General features: G+C 53.9%; 6 protein-coding genes across 6 annotated transcripts; 2 read left to right on the top strand and 4 right to left on the bottom strand.

Annotated features, from left to right (window-relative positions):
* Positions 1 to 15: 15 nt before the first annotated feature.
* Positions 16 to 1175, bottom strand: J4E79_000916 (uncharacterized protein; the record flags this gene model as incomplete). Its single annotated transcript, XM_049349827.1, has 5 exons — positions 16 to 681; positions 732 to 823; positions 878 to 946; positions 1036 to 1057; positions 1110 to 1175. 5 exons carry the CDS (start codon positions 1173 to 1175, stop codon positions 16 to 18), a joined length of 915 nt encoding a protein of 304 aa, XP_049216614.1.
* Positions 1176 to 1410: 235 nt separating this feature from the next.
* Positions 1411 to 3063, bottom strand: J4E79_000917 (uncharacterized protein; the record flags this gene model as incomplete). Its single annotated transcript, XM_049349828.1, has 3 exons — positions 1411 to 2796; positions 2888 to 2949; positions 2997 to 3063. The coding sequence occupies 3 exons, from the start codon at positions 3061 to 3063 to the stop codon at positions 1411 to 1413; spliced, it is 1515 nt and encodes a 504-aa protein (XP_049216615.1).
* A 927-nt stretch (positions 3064 to 3990) lies between these two features.
* Positions 3991 to 5960, top strand: J4E79_000918 (uncharacterized protein; the record flags this gene model as incomplete). The annotated part of the gene is made up of 4 exons (XM_049349829.1): positions 3991 to 4274; positions 4329 to 4453; positions 4500 to 5059; positions 5109 to 5960. 4 exons carry the CDS (start codon positions 3991 to 3993, stop codon positions 5958 to 5960), a joined length of 1821 nt encoding a protein of 606 aa, XP_049216616.1.
* A 1330-nt stretch (positions 5961 to 7290) lies between these two features.
* Positions 7291 to 8178, top strand: J4E79_000919 (uncharacterized protein; the record flags this gene model as incomplete). Its single annotated transcript, XM_049349830.1, has 1 exon — positions 7291 to 8178. The coding sequence occupies one exon, from the start codon at positions 7291 to 7293 to the stop codon at positions 8176 to 8178; it is 888 nt and encodes a 295-aa protein (XP_049216617.1).
* A 1731-nt stretch (positions 8179 to 9909) lies between these two features.
* J4E79_000920 (uncharacterized protein) lies at positions 9910 to 11577 on the bottom strand (the record flags this gene model as incomplete). Its single annotated transcript, XM_049349831.1, has 2 exons — positions 9910 to 11450; positions 11550 to 11577. 2 exons carry the CDS (start codon positions 11575 to 11577, stop codon positions 9910 to 9912), a joined length of 1569 nt encoding a protein of 522 aa, XP_049216618.1.
* A 3180-nt stretch (positions 11578 to 14757) lies between these two features.
* On the bottom strand, positions 14758 to 15746 carry J4E79_000921 (uncharacterized protein; the record flags this gene model as incomplete). Its single annotated transcript, XM_049349832.1, has 2 exons — positions 14758 to 14825; positions 15014 to 15746. The coding sequence occupies 2 exons, from the start codon at positions 15744 to 15746 to the stop codon at positions 14758 to 14760; spliced, it is 801 nt and encodes a 266-aa protein (XP_049216619.1).
* Positions 15747 to 15753: the final 7 nt, after the last annotated feature.

Genomic DNA, 15753 nt, shown 5'->3' on the forward strand with positions numbered 1-15753 from the left:
TCATCACATCATTGCTCAGCCCATGAGGTCACCCAGCGCGTTCACATAAGCCATCGGAACAGTTGTCGCACCCTCAGCCAGGAAGTCCTCCTTCTTGCTAACGCCGGTAAGCACAGCCAGAGTCCCGCCCAGCTTTCCGTCGATGCCGAATTGGATATCCGTGTTCAATCTGTCGCCCACCATGCATGTTCTGCTTCGGTCGAACTTGAACTTGCCTTCTATCGCGTCCATCATCGCCTGACTCGGCTTACCCAAAGACAACGGGGCTCGACCAATCGCTCGCTCAAGCGCAGCACCTGATGCGCCAGCACCGGGGAACAGAGAATGCGCATTTGGCAGTGTGCTGTCGATGTTGGTCGCGAGATATACCGCGCCACGTTGTAGGTACTGGAACGCGATTGCCGTCTTCAAGTAGTTGGAGTGGAAGTCCAGACCACTCAGCACGACACCGACATCTGGATCGAGCAGACTGCCGTTCGCAATAGCCTCGAAGTCCTCTGGCTGCCGGAACTCGCGCCGGAAGGCAGGGTCTGTACCACCAATGTATGGGACTCCTTCAGCGTCGAGCTCCTGTTCTACGCCCGACTCTCCCAGCACGAATACCTTGTTCTTCGGCGCGGGGAGCTTGAGGATGCGAGCGATGTATACGGCGGCGCTGTAGGACGATCCGAAGACTTCTTCCTGATATCGTGTCAGCAAGCGCTCATACATTGACCTCACTGCTTACATACCACCTGGGCGGGGATACCAAGTTTTTCGAACTTCTTCTTGTAATCCGCGCGCGACTTGGTGCTGTTGTTCGTGACAAAGACGAGTTGTTTGCCTGGGGTCAGTCAGTTGGAATGCAATAAGAACGCGGAGCAGGTGTGTGTCTTACCTTTACTCCTCAGCATCTCGAGAGTTTCTGGGACCCTCTCGTATAGGTGATCGCCGGACCAAAGGACGCCTATCCTTCGTCACAATCAGTAGATGGCCACAGGTACTATAGCGATCGCAGGCAAGAGACATGGTTGTATGAACAAGGCTGGCGCATACCATCGCAGTCGAAGAGGAAGACCTGAGCATCTGGTCAGTAAAGTATCTGGCAACCGGAGATTCCAGGCGCATACATCGAACTTGTCCAAGAACTCGTCTATGGCTTTCTTATCGCCAGACAGAAATTGAGGTTTCGCCATAACGTCTGTCTCGATTACGGTTTCTGCGTCAGTAAACACGGATGAAAGATGACATTGGTGGGGTGCTTGGCGTGGACCCTGAAATCCAGCGGAACGATACCGACGGATTCCGAAGTCCACAAGGTACTCATCACACAATCTCTCATTGATTTGTTCAGTATGTCACGCTTCAATTCGTTCATTCATGCTCAATTTTGTTGTAACACTATGTTCATTATAGCTTCGATCGATCGAGTCAGTCCACGATGATCTTCTTCTCAAGCTCCTCGAAGTTCTCAAAGAAGCTGTCGAAGAGGTTTACGGCGTGCTCAACATCATGCGCACCACCAGTCTCACGGATACTGTGCATGCTGAGCTGAGGGTTACCCAGATCAAGAGTACGCGCGCCCATGGCCGCCGACAGCATAGGCCCGATGGTGCTTCCACACGAAGAGTCGTTACGAACAACGAAGAGCTGGAGCGGAACACCCTCCTTTCCTGACTTCGGGTTGTAAGAACTCGCTTTGGCACGGCGGGCTGCTTCTTGGAGCAGAACGATACCTGGTGAGTTGGTGGCGTAACGCGCGTTGGCGTTGATCTTGATGACAGTTCCCTTGTTCATCTCAGGCCTGTGCTGAGCCTCGTACTTGGCCGGATAGTTGGGGTGTACGGAGTGTGCCATATCGGCGGAGATCAAGAAAGAAGTGGCGAGCGTTTGCTCGTAGGCGGTAGCAGTGTCTGCCTCGACCTTGTCATACGATGCATCGGAGTTGCTCTCAGACGCTGGCAATACCGAGAGACGGCGAATGACAGCAGGTAGCAAATTGGAGTCTGCTCCCTGTGCTGTTTGGGAGCCAATCTCCTCGTGATCGAAGCATGCTATCAATCGGATAGTCGAATCCTTCTCCAGTGCTGCCGAGTCGGACAGACTCTTGAGAAGACCCTCGACGCTGCAATACGTCATCATAAGATTGTCCAGTCGTGGAGAGAAGATCAGCTCGTTGTTCAAACCGCCAATGACTGACTTCTGCGTATCGTAGAGGACCATCTCGAAGTCTACGATGTCGCCCGGTTCAGCTCCAGCCTCCTCAGCAATGATATCGATTATGTACGGGTGGTGTCTCGCAGTCGGCGCAGCGAGAGGGCCTTCGGTCTCCGTGTCGTTGCCTTCCTCCTTGGTTTCATCGCTCTTGCCTTGCCGGTTCAGTTCTGCAGCGACGAGACCGGCAATGGGGAACAGCTGGGTCTCCTTGTTGAACTGAAAGTTCTCCTGGCGGTCCAGGTGGATAGCCAAAGTAGGTATCCGCAGGATTGGTCGCTCGACCTTGACCAGACGTTGCTCAATGTTGCCGTCCTTTGTGCGCACCATGGCGCGACCTGCAATGCTGAGGTCGCGGTCAAACCAGGTATGCCATAGTCCACCACCATATGTCTCGCAGGCTACTTGGATGAAGCCGTCGCCCGTTCGCTTGGATACAGGCTTGATGCGCAGGCAGGGAGAGTCGGTGTGGGCGCCGATCATGGCAATGGGATTGCCCGCCTTCCATTTGTTGCCGATAGCGAATGCGACGATGGAGGATGTGTTACGGGTGAGGTAGTATTTGCCTCCGGGATGCAGGGTGGGTGCCCATGAGTCGCGCTCCTGGTTATTGTTACTATCTGCCTCTACCACCGACTACATGAACGGGATCATGATACCCCACTGTCGACACTTAGACTGCATAGTTGCGTACCTTGATCTGCTTGAAGCCCGCCTTCTCTAATCTTTCCTTTGCTGACTTGACAGCGTGAAATGCTATCTACAATCAGTGTCTACTCAGGTAACGACAGCACGCGACGTACGTGTGGGCGAGGCATTGACAAAAGAAAGGAAGTCCTCGGCAGCTTTGAGGGAGGGTTTGGTCGCCATGGTTCGTACACGCGATAGTATAAAGTTGGGATGTGATACAACAAGGGGTGTTGTCGGTGCGAGGTGCAGTAGTGTAATGCGCAGCTTGGATGATGGCAGCATCAAGGATTGGACACGACGTCTACAAGCTGGCCGCGGGCGGTGTGGGGTATCGATTGAGAGGCGATGGAGGGCACGTCGGAGGTTAGCGCTAGACTCCACTCGGCGGCCCTGCGCGACGCTGATTGGATGAGAGGACCCCAAGGAACGCGTCGTGGTGGAAGGTACGAACATCAAAACATGCGGATATGGCAGCGACGACGTGACGGCTCTTGCCCTGGCGCATCGCAGCGGCCACCCTCACCTCGCCTGCTGCTCTATTCAGACGAAATCTTCAACCCCATCTTCTCTTTCACCATTACATAGCCTAGCTGGCCCAGGACTAGCCCATTACTATTGTCTCTCCTTACGTGCGCCCGCCGTGTCTCTCGTTGCTCCCCCAGCACCCTGCGCCTGTCTAGCATACAAGCTCCGACCCGCAACCACAACAAGGTCACCGCCGCCCACCCCGCCCGTTGCGCGCCCACCGCCAACACCACGCCGACAATACCCACGTCTACCGCAATTCGATGCGCAGCGAAATTGAATAAAAAGCATACCTATTGTCTGCACTATTGTGCGCCGCGACGACCTGTCATTGGTTAAGAGGAGGGCAAACGACTTAGGGGCTATCAATCATCACAATACCACGACTCCACGTCACCGCGCGACTCACCTCATTGTTCCCGCCTTCACTTTCGTTTCAGGCAGCCATTGTCCTGCCAGCTGCAGTATACCCGCCACTCGCGATCTTCGATTACCCTCACCCCGCCACGACTCTGTTACTTCACTTCGCACAGTGCACCGGTCTACATAACAACAAACCCATAACCAGGCGCATCCATCTCGATGGCGCGAGACGACCCCGGGGAGACCGCTGCGGCGCATGCGCAGACCGAAGAGGGCGTCGCAACCCCGACACTGATATCGCCGCCCGAGTCAAAGACACCGCCTACTGCCTCGCACAAGCGCAACCAGATCTTCCCCTCCAACCCACTCGATCGGGGCTCAGAACCTATAGATGCAGCGGCGTTAACGAAAGCGCTTGGCCATATCGAACAGGCTGGCCGAGTTAGGGAGCGGACACCAACAGCAAGCCCAAGCCGAAAGCGCCCGCGCATATATGGCGACAGGTGAGATTGCAACAGTCTAGTCGCACTGGATTGTCTGTACTGACGTCTCCTCAGATTCATCCCAAATCGCGCAGGTCAAGACCTCCAGGCAAGCTACAATCTGCTCCACGATGAAGCCTCACCAGCAACTCCGTCCAAAGCGAGGCGCACTCCGCACCACGAGCTACACTTCCAGAAGAGTAAGCACTCGCAGTCCTCTGCTATACAGTCACTAACCCGCCATAGCCGAAGAAGCCAACCGCACCTACTCCGCCGTTCTCCGACAAGAGATGTTCGAGGGCTCCGTGCCCCAAGCCTTTCCTCAGAGTCTGTCGCCGACAGATAGTGCGAACATGCGAGGGGCAGGACGCTCGCACACCCCTCCAGCCAGAACCACAGCGACGTTACCGCCGCCTTCAGGAACCCCATCAACCCCGCACAAGAACCTGTTCTCCTACTCGGGCCAGCCAACTCCGTCAAGGACACCATCAAGTCGACATGGGATTCTCAACCTCAACGCTCGTTCAGATCTCTACAGCCTATCTCCAATCAAATACAGCAGTCAGCGCATGCTTCTTAGCCCACAACGTCAGGCCCGCGCCGTCTCCAAGGTACCATACAAGGTTCTGGATGCGCCGGATCTTGCAGATGACTTCTACCTCAACCTCGTGGACTGGGGCAGCCAAAATACCCTAGGAGTAGGACTTGGATCATGTGTTTACATGTGGAACTCGAGTAGCGGTCGCGTTACCAAGCTCTGTGAACTTGGCGATGATTCAGTTACAAGTGTCAACTGGATACAGCGCGTAAGTTCTGCCATCTAGATCATATGCCGCACGTACTAATCTCCAGCAGGGCTCTCACATTGCGGTCGGAACCAACCGAGGCCAAGTACAAATCTGGGATGCGCAGACTCAGCGCCGTCTTCGCACCATGACAGGGCACACAGCTAGGGTCGGCGCCCTTGCATGGAACGAACACATCCTCACCTCAGGATCTCGAGACCGTACAATCTACCACCGAGACGTGCGTCAGCCAGAGCAATGGCTGCGCAAGCTTGTTGGCCATAAGCAAGAAGTCTGCGGCCTAAAGTGGAATCAGGAAGATCAGCAACTCGCATCCGGAGGCAACGACAACAAGCTCATGGTCTGGGACAAGCTCAACGCCGAGCCTACCTTTAAGTGGAGTGAGCATCAAGCCGCCGTCAAGGCCATTGCTTGGAGCCCACATCAGCGTGGTCTTCTCGCTAGCGGCGGTGGTACAGCAGACCGGACCATCAAGTTCTGGAACACCCTCGTCAGCTCCAGCGGCCCGTCAGCTTCAGCACTCGCCTCCGCATCGGCGGCCGCGTCAGCTGCAACTACTGCCAACGTACCTCTATCGCCTACTGCACCAGCAAACCTCATCAACAGTCTTGATACTGGTAGCCAGGTTTGCAACCTAGCATGGTCAAAGAACAGCAACGAGATCGTATCCACACACGGTTACAGTCAGAATCAGATCATCGTCTGGAAGTACCCGAGCATGCAGCAAGTCGTCTCGTTAACGGGCCACACCTACCGTGTACTCTATTTGGCCATGAGCCCGGATGGTCAGGTCATCGTCACTGGTGCTGGTGATGAGACGCTTCGCTTCTGGAATGCGTTCAAGAAGAAGGAGCGCACTGGAGGTCTTAGCAGTATGGATAGTTGGGGCGTCATTCGCTGAACTATTCTATCTGCTTTGCTCTTCTACTGATAGTGTACTATAGGACTGATGTCGAACCACGCCGAACCTCTTGTGAACCGGACCTCTGAAAGGCTTTTATGCTACTTATCAGATGGGATACTAACGTGTCTGTGTAGTTCATCACAGCACGCTATTGTTGCGGTTCACTCTGCGTTATTCACAGACACAGTCCACCTACTTCCTTTCTTCGACGATTTCAGCGGCATTTGTACGGTTATGATCAAAACTTCGGGTATTTTCTTATGAGCATGTGTGGCGTTCTGGGCGTTATAAGCGGCTCGATACCATGGGATCTTATTATGGGCGGCGTTGGTTCAGACAGCCAGGCACATGCTATAGTCTCGGGCTTGGGTGGTTTATCTGATATGGACCTAAAGGTTATTACTTCCTGGCCATTGTGAATGCCATATTCTTCTATCTAGGCACTCAGATGAGTAGTGCTTCTTTGCATTTGCTTCGACGACCATTTCAGGGCTGAAGCTGGAGTTCAAGGTTCTATGGATCACAGCCTTTTGGGTACATGGCCGTCGATTGGCTTGGGCTGGACTTTTCATGATCACGATTGTACATTAGTAGCTCAGATATCACGCAAATCAAGCGTGAAACTTCAGAACAAGCTTTTCCTCATCCTGCAGTCGGTGCGAGGGAGTCGTGGTGTGAAGGAGGAGGGGCAATAATTCCAACAAGTGTAGAGAGGAAACATGCCCATCTGACGGGAGCCGTATTTGTTAGCTGGACGAACTTCATAGTCAGCGAGGTAAATTCTAGTGGAAGTGCCGGTGCGTAAAATGTCATGCGGTTTCGTACACGATCGTCTAGGAGGGGTTCTATCCGAAGTGTCCCCGATATAGTCTTTTAGTATGCTAAACTTCGCGACTTTAAGTAAACATACGTAAATCGTTCTCACGATTCTGAGATCCTGAATGTCTTCTTCTATTCCACAGACGCTTAGGTGATGAGGATCGAGTGGAAGTTCTGGGGTAACAACTATTGGGTAAATCTGGGGTAAAGCAAAGACCGCGGCAAATGATGCCCGACTAGGCATTCCGCGGGTACGTATCTTCAACGACAAGTGCTGCAATTAGCCGGCAGATGACCCGAATATCGGTGGTTCCGCCGCTGAGGCTATTCATCAGTTGCCGACAGCCCCACCATAAGAGAAGACATCGGAATGTCGGAAATGCAACCGGAACGACGAGGGGAAGTTGCATCATCGCTCATATCACGTCTCTCTTTCCTCACTCTTCTGTCTCTGAATTGACACATTCATATCAAACCTAAACTTGAAAGTACGCACAAAACCATCACCATGGCCCCCGACCTCTCCCAAAACAAAGCCGTCAAGCTCGTCGCCCACGCCGCCGCAAACAAATACGCCATCTGCGCAACATGCTGCTACAACGTTGAAGGCATCCTCGCCTCAGTCCGCGCAGCAGAAGCAAAGCGCGCACCACTAATCATCCAACTCTTCCCCTGGGCCCTCAACTACGCCGACGGCATCCTCCTGCACGCCGCCCGCGAAGCCGCCGACAACGCCTGCGTCCCCGTCGCCCTGCACATGGACCACGCGCAAACACCTGAAATCGTGAAGAAAGCAGCGAACTTCAAGAACGGCTTCGACGGCATCATGGTCGACATGAGCCATTTTGACGATAATCTGGAAAAGACGGCGGAGTTGGTCAAGTACTGCAATGAGCGCGGTATTATTACAGAAGCCGAACCAGGCCGTATCGACGGCGGCGAAGACGGTGTCGGCGACCTGAGTGAAATGGGTCTAGAAGCCATTCTCACCACCCCAGAACAAGCAGAAGAATTCGTCGCAACAGGCATCAACTGGCTCGCCCCCGCCTTCGGAAACGTACACGGCAAATACGGTCCTAAAGGCCCTCAACTCGATTACCCCCGTCTGCGCAACGTACACAGCAAAGTAGGGGACCGCGTTGCTCTCGTGCTGCACGGCGCGGGTAAAGAGTGGTTCCAGGAGAAGCTGCTCAAGGAGTGCATTGAGTGTGGTGTTGCGAAGGTCAATATTAATGATGCGTTTAATAATGATTTCATCGATGTTATGAAGGAGCAGGCGGGCCTAACGCCGATCACGGGGTTGATTGAGAAGGCGACGGATGCGATGCAGAAGAGTATTGAGAGTTATATTGAGTGGATGGGTGGGGCGGGTATGGCGGATAAGATTACGTTGTAGATGGTGTTGTGGGGTTGAATGTAGATAGAAGATGTACATGTGTTGATTGCCGATGTATCAGTAATACAAGTGTAGAGCTGTTGAAAATGAATGTCGATAGCGCGGGAATCGCAACCTTTTCTCCATACCGAGCTGTGTGTAATGGATCAACGATCCGACGAAACAAGGTTTTCGGCCGAAAGAACGTCTATATATCGCGACGATCCGACCATCATCGTGGCTAGTCTTGCGAGGACGTCAGTGAATGTCAGCGCTTTCCTGTGATTACTGATCGTAGTACTAGCATCTTCGCGTCCATGCGCGTCTCGGGCTACTCAACAAACCTATCAACACGACTAAACATCAAGGAAATCTGGAGTGCATAAGAGACTCACTGTTTCCGCGCATCAAGAACCAAGCAATCCGCTGAATTCCACAAAGAACGAACTTGTCATTGGGAAACCTCACAACCAATCATGCCGGCAAACTACTCCCTCCACGCCATCCCTGTATACTGGATCATGGCTCTCTACCCACATATGTACTCTGTACGTTCCACTTCTCCATCCTCCATCCTCCGCGAACACCATCCTCTTAACCCCACACTAACACCCCCCCTCAGCAAGGTCTCTTCAAAGCCGCCACAAACGGCCAACGCAACAACACAAACCCACGCGGCGCCTCAACACTAGAACACTATCGAAAATGCACCCCAGAAGCCGTCTACACGAAAGCAGAACGCGCAGAAGCTTGCCACCAGAATAGTATGGAGAACGCGCCGTTTTTCATTGGGGCGGTGTTGGCGGGGAATGCGGTGGGGTTGGATGTTGGTAAGTCTTTTTTTATGCTATGAATGAGTCGTTGGTGAGACTTTGTAATCGATGAGCTTGGGAGGGATGGATGGACGTTTGTGTACTATTGGGCGAATGCTGAATATATGCTGATCATGAAACTAAACAGCAACGATGAACACCATGGTAGCGTCGTACATCGGTCTACGCGTCATCTACAGTTTCCTGTATGTGAAGGTTGAGAAGAACAAGACGAGTTATCTGAGGAGTGGGACGTGGGCTGCCAGTGTGGCGGTATTGATGACAATGTTTGTCAAGGCGGGGAACAAGATGAACAGGAGTCTTGGGATGTAAGAGCGGGATTCCAGTTCGCATATATGGTCTACTAAAAGCGGGGATAAAGAAAAAAAAAAGGACTCAGAGACCAATTCCGGGAGAGGTCTGGAGAGATCAAACGATTGCAATTTTGGTAAAAGAATGGAACCCGTCGCTAATATCAATGAAAGAATGTCGTAAAGAATGACAACACATCTACCATCTCTGACATACACGCTCTTCATCCCCAAAGTTCCTTCTCGCCAACCGTCCATCTCAGAAACTCACTGCGGCCAAGCACACAGTCCACCACAATCCGAGCCGCCATTCAACGGATCACAGTCGTCCCTCGGATCATCAACACAGATCTGGCCTGGGATATCACACTCAAAGCCCGCAAAACCACCGCACAGCTTCTCGCTGACACATATACCCAGCATATCGCAAGCAGGACCGCAAGAGCCAGGCGTGAAAGGGTCAGTGATGCAAGTCTGGCCTGCGGGACACTCTTGAAGAGGACTTGCGCGACCGCCGCCACAGATCTGGTTGGTGGGGGTAGCTTGGCGAGGATTGACGGGGGTAGGAATGGGTATGATGCTGGTTGAGAATGTTGTGCTGGCGTCGGGTAGACATATCTGATGTATTGTTAGATTGATTCAGACTTTTTAGTAGCAAGTTGGCTTACTTGGGGTACGGGCTTCTCTCCACCACAAAGCTCATAGCATCTCTGTGCAGAAGCATTCAGGCATTCACATAGCTCAGGCTGTGTCGAGATGCAGTTGACCAGAGGGCATTCGCACACTGGAGGAGGAGGAGGGGGAGGAGGAATGGGCGCAGGAGCAGGCTCTGGCTCTGCTACACGAGCCTCGACGGGGATTGGAGGGCAGGTCGAGGGAGGTGGTGCGGGCTTGCCACACTTTGCGGCGCACCTCACTTCCGCGTTGTAGAAGCACCAGCAAGACTGGGGCCATTGTGCGATGCAAACTACGGGCTCGCATTCGCATGTCTCTTCTTTTGGCTCAGCTACGGGTTCCGGGGCCGGCTCTGGTTCTGCGTTGCGAGCTTCGATGGGACGAGGTGGGCATGTGTCGACAGGCACGGGGTTACCACATTTCTCGGCACATGCTGCCGCGGCATCGTAGGCGCACCAACAAGATTCGGGCCAGGATTGAATGCAGAAGACGGGCTCACAAGTGCAAACCTCGGCCTCAGGCTCTGGCTTTGCTTCTGGCACGGGCTCTGGCTTCGCTTCGCGAGCTTCGACGGGGCGAGGAGGGCAGAAGTCAGGCGGCGCGGGACCACCACATTTCTGGGCACACGCTACCGCTGCGTCGTAGGCGCACCTACAAGACCCGGGCCCAAGGCAGAAGACGGGCTCGCATTCGTATGTCTCTTCTTGCGGCTCAGGTACGGGTTCCGGCACGGGCTCTGGAGCACGAGGTGCGATATCGATACTGCAGTCCTCGTAAATCGGCTCTGGGCCACCGCATTCCTCGAAGCATTTTCTCGCGTTGTCGTTGCGACAGTAGCAGCCCTCAGGGAAAGCTAGAGTGCAATCCGCTTCCGGGCACCAAATACAGACTTGATCTTGTGGCTCCGGTACTGGTTCCGGTACGGGCTCTGCGGCACGAGGTGTGAGATCGACGCCACAGTCCTGGTAGATTGGCTCCTCGCCACCACACTTCTCGAAGCAGGCCTTGTCCGCGGCATTACGGCAAAGACAGCTTTCGGGTATAGATTGGATGCAAACCACGTCCTCGCATACGCAAATAGGTTCTGGCAATGGCACCGGCGTTGGTGTTGGTGCGGGCTGGGGGCTTATGATGTCGACAGTGCAGTCGTCGTAGGTTGGCTCTTCACCACCGCACTTCTCGAAACACGCTTTCTTCGCGTCGTTGCGGCAGTAGCAGCCCGCAGGCCAGGACAAGATGCAAAAGACTTCTTCGCAGACACAGGTTTCATCTTGGGGTGCTGGTACAGGCGCAGGTACAGGCTCTGCAACAGGCTCCGGCTCCGGGGCGCGAGCTTTGACGGAGTCAATTGGAATACTGCAGTCCTGGTATGTCGGCTCCTCCCCGCCGCACTTCTCGAAACACGCCTTCTTCGCGTCGTTTTGGCAGTAGCAACCTTCAGGGAATGACAGGATGCAGAAGACTTCCTCGCATACACATTCGGTGGGTGTGGGCTCTGGCGCGCTTACGGTCGTGGATGTCGGTGCTGGCAACCTAGGGCAGTGCTAAATCTGTAATCAGCATTGTGATGTCCTTGGGTGAGATCCTAGCTTACCAGAATACGGGGCTCGTATTCGGGGCATCTCGCCTTACAATCGTACTCTCGCTGGTTGAGGCACACGCATGCATCCTGTAAAAATTATCGTTAACAATTGCCGTCGTCTGTTTTAACAAGAGGGTGCATACCAATGCACTGTCGCCGGGGCAGTTAGGTGGTGGGCATGTCGCTACACAGCTGTCTGGCGGCGACTCCAATGCACGCCCAAGGGCGCTTCCGAAAAGAGGAAGAAGGAAGAAGAGAAGCTTCATTGTCAACAAGAAGAAGACCACTAATCAATAAGAATGCGGTGGTACCGGAAGATGTCTTCGAGGTTGAACATTGAGAAGGTAGAGATCGGACCGGATATATATTCGGAAAGCACGTTGGACGCCCTGAAAGCATACTTGGTCTCACCTACCAGCGTAGTCATCTTACACTCATCGCCAAGGAAGCCTATAAGACATGTCAGAGTCGCAGAGTGGCCTCAGGAGACCAGACGACGCCTTCCGAAGCCACCAAACTTTGTGTTCTGGCGAACACGAGTTCACAGCTGCCATCCAAGCTCTTGGCGGTTCGTCCTAGGCATGCGCGTTCCGCTATGTGATGATGCTGCATTTTTCGTATAAGGAAGTACCCTCCAGCCACTACCTAAGACAACACCAACAGTGTCGTCAGACGGGGCGATGTTTTATTTCGGTCAAAAGTCCGGTAATTGCGCAATGATGTTTGGATGTTTAAGCTCATGCTAGGAGCAAGCGCGAAACCGTGACGTGAGACCAAAATTAGCACTAGTTAACTTTCCGCATACCCGCGCAACATGAATAATGTTATCGATTGCGGGGTGCAGATCATGATAGAAGAGGCCTTCGGATCCAGGCACCGTCGCACGTTGCAATTGGAGTCAGCTCTCATTTGCTTCCTGTTGGGCGGGACGGCATATTGATTGAACGGAGGCTTTTGCGGCTGAAATACGACAACTCTGTATGGGTATATTAGGTACTGTATATGCATGCCGGGTATTCAGTCGAGGGTTCCCGGGGTTCCATCTCTCAGCCGGGACGTCGTACGCCCTTCCATTCGTCTTGCCTGTCGCAGGGTGATCTCACGTGGTGTGGCCGCGAAGCACATGGCCATTGGCCAAGCTATGCTGATGGTGAGGAAAGTCGCGGTGGAGGACGAATCGGGTCTGCTGTCCTCGAAGCTCGACGATGAGAGGTCCGCGGGTGAACAAATCTGGCAAAAGTGACGGACGGATGCGAGAGAACGCGGGTGATTTGAGCTCAGGGATGACTTACGCGGGCCGCTGACGCCAAGGCGCTAGGCCGTCGTTCTTGCCATGAGCCTGGTTATATTTCCGTACTACGTCAGACGACGCTCATCTTCACACGCATTGGTCGTACTACTACGCAGTGCAGCAACATGCGAAGCTGAGGCTCTCGTGTAAGAAGGACTAGTCAATACAACCCCTACTGAGCTTTCACTAGCGGAGCTCCAGCAACTGTAAGGAGTGACTTATCGATTGAGTAGGGTGCGTAAGTTGTCTAAGGCTATGCCAAGTCGTTCTCAAGCGAGCCACTCGCTGACGTGTAATTATGTCTATGACCAATGCAAGCTCAGATGCAACGCCGGTGTGCTTCCCAGGGGTATAGGCCTTCAATGCAACCAAGAACCATCATATGAAACCGTAACTCATTAATAGCGAAATCACCTATTTCTGTCAACGTCTTCAGGCGGAGACCGTCGCTGGAGGCCAGTCGTCGTTCGGACCGCGTCGACGCCGCGCCAGACTACAGTAGAAACAGACGAAGCTAGCTCACGCAATGAGGGACCCGCTTCGGAACCTCGCGGGATCTCCCCAGAGGTGCGCCGAGAGTTGTCCCCAGACCAGCCGGCTTCAATATCGTCATCACGCGGAGATGGATCGGCGGGCCCAGATCTAGACATGGGTACAGGTCGTGACGCGGAAGGTGACATGTTGCGAGTCTCCGCAGCTTCCGTCTGTACGTCTTCTTCGCTGATAGATAGTCGGGGCGAGCGCGTTGGTGATGCTGACTGTAGCCGATCGTGCCAGCTTCGACTCAAGGAACGTACAACATCGCCTTTGCAGATGGGGCAAGTCCTCCGGCGCGTGACAAGCCAAGGTGTTCTACTCACGTCAGATCGGCTGTGTCGATAGGATGGAAAAGGTACTTACATGCAATCCGCATGAAACTCATGGCCACACGGTAAGCTCATGACCTGACTGACACCATCGACGTACTCTTCCAAACAAACAACGCATTCTCGTTGACGGCCTCCATAGCGTCGTCTCCACGCCGCCAGCCCAGATTCTCGCTTTTCTTCTTCGCGGTCACGAGATGCATGCTGCACCGATGTCGACGTGGCGGGAGTCTCTGACACGGTAGTCGAGCGCGATCGAGATTCGGGAGATCTAGAACGTGTTGCAGAATGCTGAAGTAAGGGAGTAGTAGGTGAAGCAGCGCTAGATGTTGCCGCGGACGAAGAATCGCTTATTGTCTGATAGGTCCTGACAGGCAAACGCTCAACAACGGATTTGGGTGCCCTCCAACGGCGACGTCGTATACGAGATCTAAGAAGAAGAAGGGCGTACACGACTGTCAGAGTGACCAATGGGCTGACGACGAGTACGAGTAGAGTGTCGAAGAAAGGACTACTTGAAACATTCGTGGGCGTAAGCGTGACCCACAGGCCTTGGTGAGCACTAGTCGCAGACGAGGATGTTTTGATAGACGCGGAGTGGACATCGATGATCGAGGTAATGCTCCTAGTGCGCGCACGACTCGATGACGCTGAAGACGCAGTGCTGTGTTTAGAGCCAGACCACCAGCTCCAAGGGCTCTTCACACCGGTCTTTGCCTTGGCTGGGGTATACTCACCACTGCCAGGCAAGGCATTGCTACCTGCTTTGGTACTCACTGGAGTTGCGCTAGCTGCTTTTGTGGATGCACTTGTAGTTGCAGTGAGTGGCAAAAGGTCAGGATCGCGCCAGTCGTGTTCGCCGATGACGAAACCGTCAGCGAGTTTGGTGGGGATTGCCGTGGGCACTGCCGATTTTGTCTTGATGGGGTTTTGGTCATCTTCCCAATCACTGACCTCGACCCATTCCAGGTCACCGCTATTGGGAAGTCGTCGGCTGCCAGCCTTGGGAGAATTATTGCTTAACCCATGACCAAAAAATGCAGAGAGGAATGAGTGCCAGAAGCTAGTGCGCTGTCCCTCCGTAGTCTTCTTTTTGGATGGTAGCGAGTGTTGCTTCCCGTGAGCCGGAGTCTGGACAACTTGTGGCGCTTCTGAAAGAGTCGCATGCCTTTCAGTGTCTTTGACGCTGGCATGAGGGGCCGCAGAATCTGAAAGCATGCCGTCTCCTGGGTAGAGTGAAGACAAGAGATGCGCGGTTGTGTGCGAAGTAAACAGGGACGGGATCGTGATATTAGAGGTGTCACCTTTGGCGTACATACGAACGAGGGCGCCGCCACGCACGTCGTCACCAACGATGACGGCCACTCCTCCACGCGATTGTGCCCATTGAACTTTGGCCAAGAAACCACAACCCCCTCGCTTGAGGAGTACAACCTTGCCAGCAATTTCAGCACTCTCTTGTAGTGATTGTATATCGGCGTGTTTGCTTCGTGGCAGTATGTGGGTGCTGGAAAGCCCTGGTTGCAGGTGATCGTCCGTTCCATCGTCCGCAACGGCGTCCTTGGTGTTGTCTTCGCTAAGGCCAGGTGCTCCCTCTTTCGAAGGCAAGTTTCTGTCAAGCGTGGTGTCCTTTGCTTTTCCTTTGGAAGAGCCCGATGGCCGTGAAGCCCGCATGAGGTCATCGTTGCCATCTTCCCAGCCCGGAACGTCGCTGCAACCCAGCTCGCCGCCGGCGCCCATGGAGTCATCTCCAAACCCGCTACCGATCCATAGAGAGCCGCTCAAGCCTCCTTTGGGTAGCGCCGGGCCGAAGGCAGCGGGTCGGGCGAGGAAGAAGGTCGAATTGTCGTCGGTCAAACTGATAATCGCGGACGGCGGGAACAACGAGCTGGGAAATGGTGAAGAGAACATGGCTTTGAAACTGCCTCGGCTCGACGCAACTGAGATGCGTTCCTGTTCTTCATTTTGCGATGTTCCCACGACCATGTATAGAAGGAGCGTGATGGCGACCAGGCTCGTCGACAGCGAAAGCAGTAGGCGGAGAGGGCGCATGCTTGCG

Source organism: Alternaria viburni (assembly GCF_023758015.1).
Source record: "Alternaria viburni strain BMP 2772 chromosome Unknown scaffold_1, whole genome shotgun sequence".
Classification (NCBI taxonomy): domain Eukaryota; kingdom Fungi; phylum Ascomycota; class Dothideomycetes; order Pleosporales; family Pleosporaceae; genus Alternaria; species Alternaria viburni.